Consider the following 13,160-nt stretch of genomic DNA (forward strand, 5'->3'; position numbering starts at 1 on the left):
GGTATTATTCGACCATACCGATTTCATTGCACTTGATGACAATGTTGTGGGATGATCATGACTTCAGAAACATGCTATTCCCAGTAACGTTGGTAGCTTTGTACTACATGTTACGTATGGTACGATACGGGCAATCAATGTTTCAAGGCTCCAACAGTGAAAATTAGTATCGAAACTATAATTCTCGTTGATTATCAACTTTCAGTGGCGAGAAACGTATAATTTCAGTACTCGAAAAAATCGACTTTTACTACTCGACTCGAATCATTAAAATTAATACTCGATTCAGATTCGAGTACTCGAATCATTGTGCCCAGCCCTAGTCACAACACTAACAATGTGATCCTTCGTGATACGGCGAATAAGTATTCTGACGATTCGATTTTGTATAGCTCCCAAATATAAGTATATTTAATGAATCATTTTCGCCTAACCGCTTCAAAACATGTTAGGTGTACATAGGGCTCTAACTCTCGAAAGTGGGGTACACTGCCTCTTTCCTCCGATTTCGACACGCTGTGCGCTACAGGATACAAGACCTAGTTCGAAACAGTTTGTTGAATATAGCTCTTAACAAGCATGACGGGAGTGTTGATTTTGGATTTTGTGATTTTAAAGTACGCGCAATTCATTCAACATTTTAATGACACACTTCGAAATCCGTTCGAATATATTCGCGCGACGAAAAATTGCGAATATATTCGCGCGACGAAAGTTGAAAGATTCTGTCGAATGTTAATTTGCAATGAGAACTCATTCATCATATGTCACTACTACACCATTTATACTTCGATAATTCTTCAGCGCCCCCATACCGCCCCTCTGATCCCAGCGCCCCCATATCGCCCCCTGAATGTTTCCGCCCCCTTTCGAAATCCAAATCGCCCCTTGGGGGCGCTGGGGACAAGGGGACAAGGTTAAGAACCATTGTTTTGTATGAATGCAAATCGGCGCCGCCGGCTGCATTGAACAGGACTGCGACTCCTTGATAAGAGGTGCATGGCCCCGAGGTGGCCCACAGAACATTTTCAAACCGGAAAATGAGCCACGGCCAAAAAAGGCTTGAGCATCCCTGCTCTAATGCCAAGCACGAGCAGGTCTACTTGACACATAATGACGCCCCACATAATGACGCCCCTGAATCCTTCATCTTGTTGTTCCGATCTCCCACGCCATATTACACGCTTTATTGGTTATGACGCCCCACATAATGACGCCCCTGAATCCTTCATCTTGTTGTTCCGATCTCCCACGCCATATTACACGTTTTATTGGTTTTGCAATGTGTATACCTTGGGTTTGTAGACTTGATGTCGGTAAACTAATTTCTAACTAATTCGAGAAATGCTTTTTGTGCACTAATTTTGATCTAATTTGTGTTTCGATGAAATTTGTGTAATGCTTCTAAATTCTAAATTCTAATCTGATTTCGGTCCTCCTGAAAATGCTACATCAGAACGGCAGTCTACATATGTAGTCTACATATTAAGTGTGCACGCTTTCGCGGATTCAAACATTCTATTACATCCTGTCTCCTTATGAAAGGCCAGGTACACGATGAAAGGCCAGATACACGAGCACATTTTATATCAGTAGCATATGTATTTCAGACCGATGCTGTCTCAAAAGAAATAAACAGTATTTCTCAATATTGACTATTTCCAGCCCAGAATCATATCATCCCCAGAAACGGAAACTGAAGTATCTTTCTCCGCGATTCCTATCCATTGTAAGCCGTCAGAAATCCAGCGCAATGAATTACCGATCCTCTCAATCCTGACATCTGAAAATTACAGACATAAGAAAGTGCGAATCATTTGATCAATTCCAATGGCGGAAGGAAATGAACTTCAATACATTTAGGCGCCTTGAGTCGCGCATGAGCTCTTCTCGCGTGGCAGATAGCGTACTGTTGAGCAAATTGAGTATCTCAGTGATTCGATACTGAATTGAGTATGGGGCTCAAGTCGAGTTGAATTTATGACTGATTAATAATCAGTGATTATGACATCGTACGAATTTCTACATCACACTAAATGTATAATTTGGTATTCAAACCGTTATCGCTTTGTGAAATTGTGGCTCCATATGTCATTTACACATCTCATTTACACTAACGTCCATAGTGGTTTCCAGCATTTTTATATTTTATGGCCGCATGAAAAAACACTTCGGTAGGCTACTCGCAACGAAAATTTAAAAGGTAGGTCTACCTCTAGATCTCTCCGTCCAGCTAATTCAAAAGCATGCACATATACTTCCATAGGCGCCGATTTACGGGGTGGCAGGGTGGCGCAGCCACCCCATGACATAATTATGGGGTGGCGGCCACCCCATATACAAAATGCTTAAACGTCCGCCGTCTGTGCTGTCAATTAGCGAGTCTGTGATTATCGCGTAAATGCCAACTATTTACTATTAACCGATACGCGCGCGACTAATTGTATACGCAGCTGAAACTAGTGCTTAACGGCCAAATAAATTGTAATCCGTGATTAGTAATCATACAATCGACGCGACCTCGTTTACGACGTCGATTTCGACACGCGTGCTCTGAGAAACACCAGCTCTCTCTCTCTCTCTCTACCGGACGAGCGAATTCACGTTATACTTCTCTCAATTAAATTGCATTTGCACGCATATTCGTTTACAAAATAATTATTGGGTTAGTTTCGTGATAGCCTTTTTAATTGAACCGCGAAAAAGGACACTGTGTTTGTGTGTGCCTGCGAATTGAAAGCCATTCCTGCGCTAAGTGCGCAATTTGCGCATATTCAATTGAAAAGAATTGTCGCGATGTCATTGTCGCGATGTCAGACTCCATTGCGCCATACGCAAGTTGCGAAATAACGGATTAGATGCGCGCTTTCGGATTAGATGCGCGCTTTCTCGTTCGCTATCATCTCTAGGCCACTAATTCTTGCTTCATTGCTGGACGGACTCTAGCGGGCACAGCTATGTCGCGGAACGAATTTCAAACCATCGGGATTTGTATTTCCATTGATGAGGTTGCCGCATGTGCAGCCATAATGCTCTTGCAGCAATAACACCTGGATAATTAAAATCGCACCATTTCACGATCAAATTCGACTGGCTGATTGGGACTTGCGTCTGCCGTAGGTCCCGGGCTGAATAACCAGCGCGTTGTCGGTATTAAAACCCTATAGGTGCGTAGCCAGTGAGTTTCTCATTTGAAACTATAAATCCAGTCCTTTTGAAATGCCAATTCACTAATTCGTATTATCGATGCTGCGTACTGAAAATTAGCGAGAATCATTTGTACGCGAAATGGGTCATCGATGTCTCATTGGTACTATCGGCGGTGGTATGATTTAGCGCCCCCGCATGCAGGCCTGCTACCGTCTGCAGAATCACTTTCGCCAAACAGTAACAATCTCGAGTGTAACATTGTTAATGTATCTTTTGATTAAAACTTTGCCCGCGTCTGAACAAATTGTGCTCGTTGTCATTGCCGAATCTGGGTATTTAGGTATGACTAGTAGGGATGGTGTGAACCTCTGAAAGGTTCTGGTTCGTGTGAACGCGAACCTTTTCGAAAGGTTCTGTGTGAACGCGAACGTGAACCTCATGACGTCACGTGACGTCATATTGCTAATTTCAACCCTTCATTTCAATTATGTAATTGCCTACATTATGTATATGTATTGTACAATGTATGTACTGTACAGTGTACTGTACACGATACCTAGCGACGACTCGGGCCACATAATGGCACAGTGCTGAAGTAGGCTACATATTGACGTTTTAAACGTCGCCAAATGTATCAAATGAGGCAATCAAATGATATATTAATTCCATAAAATCAAGATCTTCCGTCGCTTTGCCAACAATTTCGACGAGGACTTGCCAGGGAATATAAGCTTACGCCTCAACGGTCTCGGCCAGACCGAGCAATGTATTCGGCGCCTGAGTATTGCTACATGGATATTGAACAGAGTGTAAAACGGGTTTCTATACTTGCTACCGATATTACCACACTATCAATAGTGGCGAGATAGCGCAGTGGTATAATCCGCGGATGCAACACCACTTGGTGCGGGTTCGAGTCCGACCGAGGTCGACTTCCGAATCCGATACCTAAGTGTTGGAGGTTTACCTAGGCTCCTCCTCCCCACCTCATCCGCGTCAGCGGTGTCTTACAAAAGCCTAGAGGTGGGCCGTGCTATAAATCGACAGATACGGAAAATAAGAAGAATATCGACCTGGTGTAAATGACCATTGACCATAGTAATCGACAAACACCATGAATACCCCAAAACAAACAAACAGAACCACAATATCAAGTTATACAACAGTAGGCAACATCGGATTTGGTGTTTATGATACAGTTTACATATGAAATCACGATTGACCCCGTACGCCTGCTAGATTTTCACATCAGAAAACGATATCAATCTCATTGATTGGTTTAATAAGCATCATTCGCTGACTACATGCAGTGTATTTCGCTCTTGATGTTATGTGATTGCGGGTTAAGCTCACAGCAAAGAGTCACTAAATATTCACTGACGGAAAGCTGGATATTTCGATTGCTTATGCTGCCAGCGCCATGCATAGAGTGGTCCGCAGTTGAAATGCATTAAATTTAAACCAAAGATGCTATAATGAAGGGAAAATTGCAATATATGAAAAAGGTTCACAGTGCAGAACCTACCAAGGTTCTGTTGTGAACGCGAACCTCAAAATTTCGGAGGTTCACACACAGAACGCGAACGTGAACCTCGCGTTCACACCATCCCTAATGACTAGCGCACCCTGTAATTGTAATTATTGAAGGTTTGCGGCATGTCTGCGATTTCGTTATAAGCGCAACCTTGCCGGCCGATTGTACAGTCCGATAAAATTGATCAATACTATGTATTTCGCACAGCGTACTGATGCTTATTTCAACAAACTGACGATCCTTATTAGATGTACAAATTCGACCTCATCGCAAACGAAGATTTCATCGCGCGCTCTGAGAAACACCATCTCCTATCGCGATTTGACGAAAAAATATACGTTCACCTTCTACAAATTAAAGTGCATTATTTGCATCGTTGAGGGCCGCAAGCCGCGTTTAAAATATTTTGTGAACCATTTTTGTGATAAATATTCTCCTAGCGCGAAGTTGGACAGTGTTTTATTGTGTGTGCCTGCTAGTTGGAATTTATTCCAGTGCCCATAATTCCAATTATGCTTTGCGAACGTAAATCAGGGAAATGCAGCAATGCAGTCAAAATCGATGTTTTAATCAGCAACCAATTGTCGCGATGTGAGCTACTTAATACTCAGTAAAAACCCATTGCGTTGGCGGTAAGGGATAATTACTGATTGGCCGCGCGCGTTTGTAATCATCATTCTTGCCTGTCTTTCGTGTTCCAGAATTGTCGCGCCGTGTTACTGCTCAGTCCAGCGACGAATGCCGAGTGCGCGACAATCAATGACCTACTTTCGCAATCATCTCAGAGGTAGATCGCGTCGCGTTACACTGTGTGATGCGATATGCGTGCGCAGAATAATCTCGCTAATTCGCCCCGCGTAACACTGATAACACGGCTTGTTGAATTCCAACTGAATATTACCGTCAGAATGGTCATTTCAAAAGGAAGGGGTTTTGCGTTTCAATAAGAGGGGGTTTCGACACCCCCTGGCTACGCGCCTGCCGCCACCCCATACAAAAATAAAAGTCGGCGCCTATGTATACCTCTATAGACTTTATATCGGTTATTTGGGGATTTGGAGACGCAGATTGGCGAATGCTATACATTAAACTTAACATTAATACAAACTGATGTTATGTGATAGCTTTTCAGTCTGCATACATTCAAGAACTTGATGCACAAGTGTACGAAGATAATATATACGCTTGCAACGAAAATTTGAAGGTAGGTCTACTTCTGGATCTCTCCGTCCAGCTAATTCAAAAGCATGCACATATACTTCTATAGATTCTGAGTAATATTGAACTTAATTGCAATTTTTGCTTGAGCATGAGATTGAAATTTTGACTTGAGCTGTCATTTTGATAAAAAACGCTGTCATTTTGATAAAACTGAGTCGGAATTTATACTCTCCACTCGATAGCCATGCACTACATACACATTTCATTTCGTGTGCTGAGACACGATAAATCTGCAGTTGTAAATGATATGGAAACTATAATCCTCGTGGATGAACCGACTCTTAGTGACAAGGTGCGTATAATTTCAGTAGGCCTACTCGGAAAAGTTGTATCTCACTACCCGACTCGAACCATTCAAATTAATGCTGGGTTGGATCATTGTGCCCAGTCCAACAAGTTACAGATTGGAAGCATCGTTTCTCGTGCTTTCGACAAATGATCTCAGTAGTCAGTACATCAGCGAACCTCTGGTCTTTTGCTGAATGCTCCGGCCATTCTGGTAGCCCAGCAATCTCCGCACGACAAGCCATGCACCAGATAGTATTGGTAGAGGTCACTTCCGGGGTCGTACATGGATGCACAGTCGCAGTCGTTTCTGAAAATCGTTCTGTATTAGACAGTTGTATTTACTGTTTTTAGAACGATTCGGCATATTCATAACTGATGCATCCTTGCTACAATGATACAATCGTGTGTTTAATTCAGTCAGTCCCCATTGACTCCTTTTTAGCCGAAAATGCCAAAAAAGACCACGTAAGAGGTTAAATTCTGGCCCAAAAGATAGACCACTCTTTTTACTGTTAACACCACGTAACTGTAGGTAACATGTGGGTAATTCGGGGGTCGAGCCAGAGTCGTGACCTTAACAAGATTTTCAAGTGAATATGTCAAAATCAGTTGTTTTCAATTTCGCTAAAGCAACTTTGTATAAAGCAACTTTGTATAAAGTTGTTTTCAATTTCGCTAAAGCAACTTTGTATAAAGTTGTTTTCAATTTCGCTAAAGCAACTTTGTATGATTTGATGATAAGTGTCCTCCTTTCCCGGTTCAAAAAGTATGGTGACCTTACCTGGGGATTCGGGGTATCCGCTCTGACCCAGCACAGAGCATTCGTACACCACATCTCTATAATTGGTAAAATCAGTCCAGTACCGATGTTTCGCTACCATCGAGACATGTTGCACGCTGTACGCGTTCATGTCTTACCCATTGCATTCCCCATCGTACTGCATAAACGTAGATAAGGCGACGTAGTCCAAATGCGCCATCCGTCCTCGTATCTGATCCATCATGCAGCTACCGAACTCGTAACCGTTCCTTTTCGGGCAATTCGCCTTGTCACTTGAACCAAAGGTCCTCTTCTGGAAATGTGGCACTCTCCCCGAAAAGTGCTTATCAATGGCTTTATACACCATATCCGATAATGTACTGGCGGTTTCTAAACATATATATTGCATCGTTACACATTTAGTTCTCAGGGTGGACTTGGTTTCCTACCGTCATGTCCCACGAGATTCGTGAAAACAACGTACGTGTCGATGCAACTATTCAATGCCGGTAGGACGTCTGAACTCCCTTTGAACATTTTAGCAGCCGCCTTTTGCCAGCAAGCGGCAGTATCACGACTCCTGGATGATCATCAGATCACATTAGCATTCAGAATCATGGCCAGTAATTCAATATTTCAAATGTTGTAGAGTGAGGCTATAAAGGTACGTAATGAGAGATATTCTCGAGTTGAGGTGGCTATAAAGGTATGTCATGCAAGATGTTCTCGAGGTCAGGTATGTGCTCGTAAATAATGTAATAATCCGAGTGCTCTTACAGCACCTCGTTAAGTCCATGTGAACAATAAATGTCCGAACTAAACTAGGATCAATCTCCATAAAAATGTTATGAAACAGGGGTTCCCAACCGCAGATCCGCAGATCCGGCCCACCAAGGGATTTTTAGCGACCGGCAGAAACTTTCCACCACTGAAAGTGAAATTCTAATATGAAAGTATTGACAAATTGTATTTGTCACGGAATGAATCAAGTCTGCCAACCTGAGAGATGTGGTTAAACTATGCTTGCTCTGTTCGGGTCTACATACATTTTTGACCTTGAATATTAACGAGAACTCTGATGTTTACGTGCAGTTCACGTGCAGTCGACATGCAGCCAGAGTTGAAAAACTCATTGACAACTTAACCCGACCACAGATGTCTGATTTGTTTGACTTCCATTGTTTATAATCAATTAAATACTGTTTGGGCCTCTCTGCTTTGAACTTGGAAGCTAACATTGAATAGATGTATAGTACCCAATTTATATATATTCGGCAATTAGGCCCGCCAAGTACTTCATTTTCTCATGTTCGGCCTGCCGATCGAAAAAGTTGTCCGCCTTGCTCTATAGGTTGGAAGAAAAGGAAAGGACGTTGATTGTGTCCTTGATGTTTTTGCGGCATATACACCCACTCGTGATATACACACAAACACACGATATGCGATACACACAAAAATGCACGATATGCAATGAAATAGATATGGTCGGTCCTACATCATTCATACTGTTATAATCGAATACTCAACTCGTAGCTTAGAATTGGAACGAAATTGCTCCGGTGCTAGATTCTGCACAGCTCTGCCTAGCCTACTATATCGAATATCCAACATCACAAAGATAGATCTGTCATAATTTGTACAATATGGTCGCTGCAACCATACCCTGAACAACGAAACGAGTCCGTTTCCTGATACCACTGAGAGTAGGTGACGATGAAATCGGTCACTTGGTTCCAATCCCATGGTATGTTTGCGGTCAACCTCTCCATGCATTTCGAGAAAAATATCCTGGTTCGCGTCGAATCTTCGCCAACTTGTCGTTTCCAGTGTCCGCCCCCTACCAAGTGACATCCTGCAAAGAAGGAATCGATTTGAAGTAAGAAATAGAAAGATTTATCATCGATCAGTGGTGGACGCAGACCTTATTCATTCGCGAGTCACATACAAAAATATTAGTTACAAAAATATTAGTTCTAAAAATGTCAATTTATTCTGTCTTGAATGTGCAGGCTATCGAATGAAGTTTTATCATGGTGTGGTGATACGGTACGTCTTCACCTGGGCTGCAAGGTTTGAGCAATTATGAAGATTTAGCTAGATAATAAGGTTCAGCTCAATAATAAGGAAGATTTCAGCTCAATCAGGTTCAGCTCAATAATATTACTACTGCGTCAATCTTTCTTCGTTGAGTGACTCGTGGCAACGGTTTGGTGTTTGTTTTCGTAATAACGTCTCAAGTTATCTTTGTAATTATCAAGCTGTATTGCAATTCTGGACAGACAAAGGACAATACTGGCTTACCTCCACGGCTCCATTATCACTGAATCTGAACAGAATGGGAGAGAAAGTTCTATTTTCTTGCTCTATTCTTTCTGTTCATACTTTCTTTTCTTGCAATTATCATTCAACAAGCCTTTACAAATATATTCATGTATTAACCATGCATCATTGTTGCGGGTGGAGATTTTATGTGGACTAGATTCGAGAGTTCAATTGCAAAGTTCTAAACCCTATTTATAGCGCTATACTTCTCCCTCAATTTTACAAGTGTTACACGTAACCGAGAAGGAAAGAAACGGCACGAAAACAATACGCAAAGTAGGTTATTAAATGCATCAAATTTAGAATTAGAATCAGGCAAAACTTTTCTAGCAAAATGATGCAACCCACTCTAAATGGCAACGCATGTGCAATCATTGAAGATCCGCAACCAATGGCTAGAAGAGCCGCATGCGGCTCGCGAACCGCAGTTTGCCCACTCCAGTTATAGATGATAGAACTACTGCAGTGATATCGCGTCTGAATCGTTTTCCCTAATCAATTTCGCTACCTTGAGCCAAGGTATCAAGATCTAAATTAGATCATAATTAGAGCTATACATGTTAGTCCGAATTGAAATAAAATTACAGTTACTGTCGCGAACAACTTGCGAATTGGATCAAATTCAATTCATTGTCATGAGATGGTATGGGAAGCTGGGGTCGTTTTGAGCTGCTACACTGCTCTGTCGCATTTTCGGCAACGGCAGAAAGTAGATTATTCCAAGAAGCATAAGATTATTCCTAGAGAAGCATTCAAACAAATTTATCACCGACTTACCTTCCACTGTGACAGCTGCCGCGAATAAAACAACTATAGCAATGAGACACCGATCCATATCTTTCGATCTGGTATTGGCTTTGCTAACTGAGTACCAAGAACTGTTTCCTATCCGAAAGATGCATCGGACTTTATAAGTGTGCGAAGTCGGCGACTAATTTTTATGACTTGACCTTTTAACTTTGCAAAAGAGAAAATTAATTTGCATAAGTACTAGGTGCTGCCAACCATTAACTGTTTATGGTTGTGGGTGACGTCCGCAGGTGTTACAATAGAAGATTACTGATCTCTATTGAGAGTCATAGTTACTCCACGTTCTTCGCTTAATGTGCGGGCGAGAACCTGCTGCATAAGCTTATGCGTACAGTCGATCCAGTGAGCCTCCCGCAGGCATTCGGTACCATCTTGAAGGTACTTCTTGATTTCCGTCTTCGAATACGAAATTTGTATTTATTCCATTCGGTCCAGACCTGGTACCCCCCCCCCCCCCCCCCTCGCACACGATGGCTTAGAGGGCACACTGGTCATGGACGCTCGATTCCGTAAAACGGAGTAAGTCCTCCGCACTCTCCAAGCTCCAGCATCCGCGCCAGTTAAGGATAATGGCGCCGTAGACCACGCGGTCTACCTTCGCACGGGACGTAATCACATGCTGTAATGTCTCCAGATTCATATTTCGATACCTCCTTGCAGTGCTCGGCGTCCAAGGAGGCGTTGTCGGTGACGATGGAAATGTCCACCACCCCAGCCACTTTTTCGATCTTACTGATAATTACGAGGTCGGGTATCCGGAGTTCGTCCCCCACTGATCTTAATGTGGGGCTCCCACGAAATATATCGGTCCCGATCCTCTGCTTCACGTATCGCGCGACACGATCGTGCCACCGAATACGGACTGCATGCAACCTGGGACATACTAGGAGTATATGTCCCAGCGACGCGATTCGTCCACAGCACTCGCACCGTTTATCAATCTGGGGACGTCCTCGTGCTGTTCGGGCCAGAGGGGGCATGAGATTGCCTCTGCCTCTGATCTTAACGGCTCCGATATAATTCCTTCCATACAGAATGGTCGACCTCTCGATCCATTCGTTTTGCTTTCTCGAGTTCTTTGGCGGATCTAAGGCCGCTGCCGTCAACTGAGGCCACGAGACGCTCGCGCATCCGGGCCGCCAGTACTTCGTTGGAATCCGAGGCTGACCACAACGGTTTTCGTGCGCTACGATAGGCGAACGCGGCTTTCACCGCTTCGTCTTCAACGCCTTGAAGGCGTACCAATCTCCGGGCCTAGAGCACCGGTATTCGTTGACTGAGTGATAGCACACCCAGCCCGCCTTCGCCCTGTTTAGAGTGGACAAGCGCGATCGGTGTGCCCTTCGGTAGCTTAAGCCACCGCCGGACCGCCTCCCTCACCAGACGATCCATGCTACTAGGGTATCCTTTGGTCGCATTTGCAAGAACCAGCTGATGCAACGTCGCTGGGAGTACAGGTTTATTGAGCATGTACACACACTGGAGCGGTTTTAAGGGAGCCCGAGATATTTCGGCTAATTCCCTCTTTAGGCGGTCCGTGACTTGAGATCTGTGTTACCAGCGTTAGTTGCTACCCCTGGTGTTACCAGCGTTAGTTGCTACCCCTGGTGTTACCAGCGTTAGTTGCTACCCCTGGTGTTACCGGCGTTAGTTGCTACCCCGAGGTATCGGAACGAGTCTTCGATCCTCAGGGCTCTCACGGACACGCCGCCAACCCTTACGATGGTAGAAGGGTTGGCCGCCCAGGTTTTTTCTCTTCCCGTCAGTCTGGATGAACAGACTCGCGCACTTGAGCGGGTTGATCTTAAGCCCGCATTCCGCCAGTTCCTTTCCGAGTTTAGCCAACTGCATGCGCCTGTAGCGCCTTAGGATTCATAGCCGTCAGGATTATATCGTCGGCGAACGTCATGTGCGTGACACGGACACGGACACGGATCCCAGTACGCTATTGCGTCGCACCCACCCAGTCGACTGCGTTAACCAGGTCAGATGTTGGATCCCCCTGTCGGACACCAGAACGGGTCGGTATGCTGTCTGACCGATACCCGGATACGCTAAGGCGGGTCGAAAGGTCGCCATAGAACGCTTTGGCATAGGTTAGGAAGGGGGGGCAGGAGCCCCCATTCTTCGTGATGCCGCAAGGATCGAATCATGCGACACGAGAGTCAGACGCTTGGCGATGCCAATCGACACTATACACAGTTGCCTCCGCTTCTCCTTCGCATACCCTATAAGGGTCTGCAGCAAAAACGTGTTCTGCAGGAGACCGTCCCCTGGGCGGAACGGAACGCATTTTGGCGAGGGTCAATATTGAACCCCGTCTCCAGGCACTGAGCCAAGATTCGGTGGAAGGCTCTAAGACACATTCACCAAAGTGATCGGATGTTATGCCGGATCCGTCGTACCTTTCACCTTGGGTATTAGGATTGTGTGAGCAGCCTTGGCGCTCCCCGGGGGACACGATACGAGGAGCTAGAGGTTGTAGTGCTCTCTCAAGGCTTCCCTATAGAGCAACCTCAGAGCTCCTCGACGGTCACCCCGTGCCCACCCCAGGTGCAGCGCAGCGGCTTTCGTAGATCTTAATGCCGCATCCAGCTCGGGTCTTTCGACCGGCCGGACCAACTCCCATACCGTCGGGTTCAAAGACTCGGGAACACGGCTGTCAGACTTAAAGGCTGTTTCGAAAATTCCCCTCCAGAACTCCAGCCCTGTCGGGTTGTAGCGGCACGGGGGTCGACTCTCTATAATCACCGGATAAAACCCAAGGCGCACATTTCCCTCGGTTGCTTCGGAACTTCCTCTGGCAGTGCCAGCAGTCCCAGCGCCTTTTCTCTCTAGGACGAGAGGGTGGTACAGGCTGTTTACGCACCACCGGGCGGGCTCTCGTGGGTCGGCCGAACACCTCTCGGTATTCGAGATCCACGAGCCTCCTGGTCTCTTTAGGATTTTCGAGGTTACGTGACTGGGCGGACCACAATGAACTGGTGGTCCGATATCGCGGCTATGAGTTTGTCTTGTCTCTTGTCTCTCCACACGTGTCTCTGTCTCTCCACGCGTGCTCCATGTGAGTTTGTC

General features: G+C 44.9%; 1 protein-coding gene across 1 annotated transcript; it reads right to left on the reverse strand.

The window, feature by feature from the left end:
- Positions 1-1,582: 1,582 nt before the first annotated feature.
- On the reverse strand, positions 1,583-10,216 carry LOC145439636 (uncharacterized). Its single transcript, XM_080317150.1, has 6 exons — positions 10,053-10,216; positions 8,616-8,805; positions 7,403-7,533; positions 7,112-7,343; positions 6,371-6,500; positions 1,583-1,783 (listed from the first exon to the last, which is right to left on the reverse strand). The coding sequence occupies exons 1-6, from the start codon at positions 10,108-10,110 to the stop codon at positions 1,721-1,723; spliced, it is 804 nt and encodes a 267-aa protein (XP_080173276.1). The 5' UTR covers positions 10,111-10,216; the 3' UTR covers positions 1,583-1,720.
- Positions 10,217-13,160: the final 2,944 nt, after the last annotated feature.

The sequence above is a fragment of the Botryllus schlosseri genome, chromosome 5, assembly GCF_051294905.1.
Source record: "Botryllus schlosseri isolate E-star chromosome 5, Bs_hap1, whole genome shotgun sequence".
In the NCBI taxonomy this organism is placed as follows: Eukaryota; Metazoa; Chordata; class Ascidiacea; order Stolidobranchia; family Styelidae; genus Botryllus; species Botryllus schlosseri.

What these genes read in the sequence shown, in the direction of transcription:
- LOC145439636 (XM_080317150.1), bottom strand. Translation starts at nt 10,110, where the DNA reads ATGGATCGGTGTCTCATTGCTATAGTTGTTTTATTCGCGGCAGCTGTC. An exon ending in GAATCTCGTGGGACATGACG is followed by an intron (nt 7,344 to 7,402) that starts GTAGGAAACCAA and finishes ATATATGTTTAG; the next exon opens with AAACCGCCAGTACATTATCG. An exon ending in CATTCAGCAAAAGACCAGAG is followed by an intron (nt 1,784 to 6,370) that starts GTTCGCTGATGT and finishes TGTAATTTTCAG; the next exon opens with ATGTCAGGATTGAGAGGATC.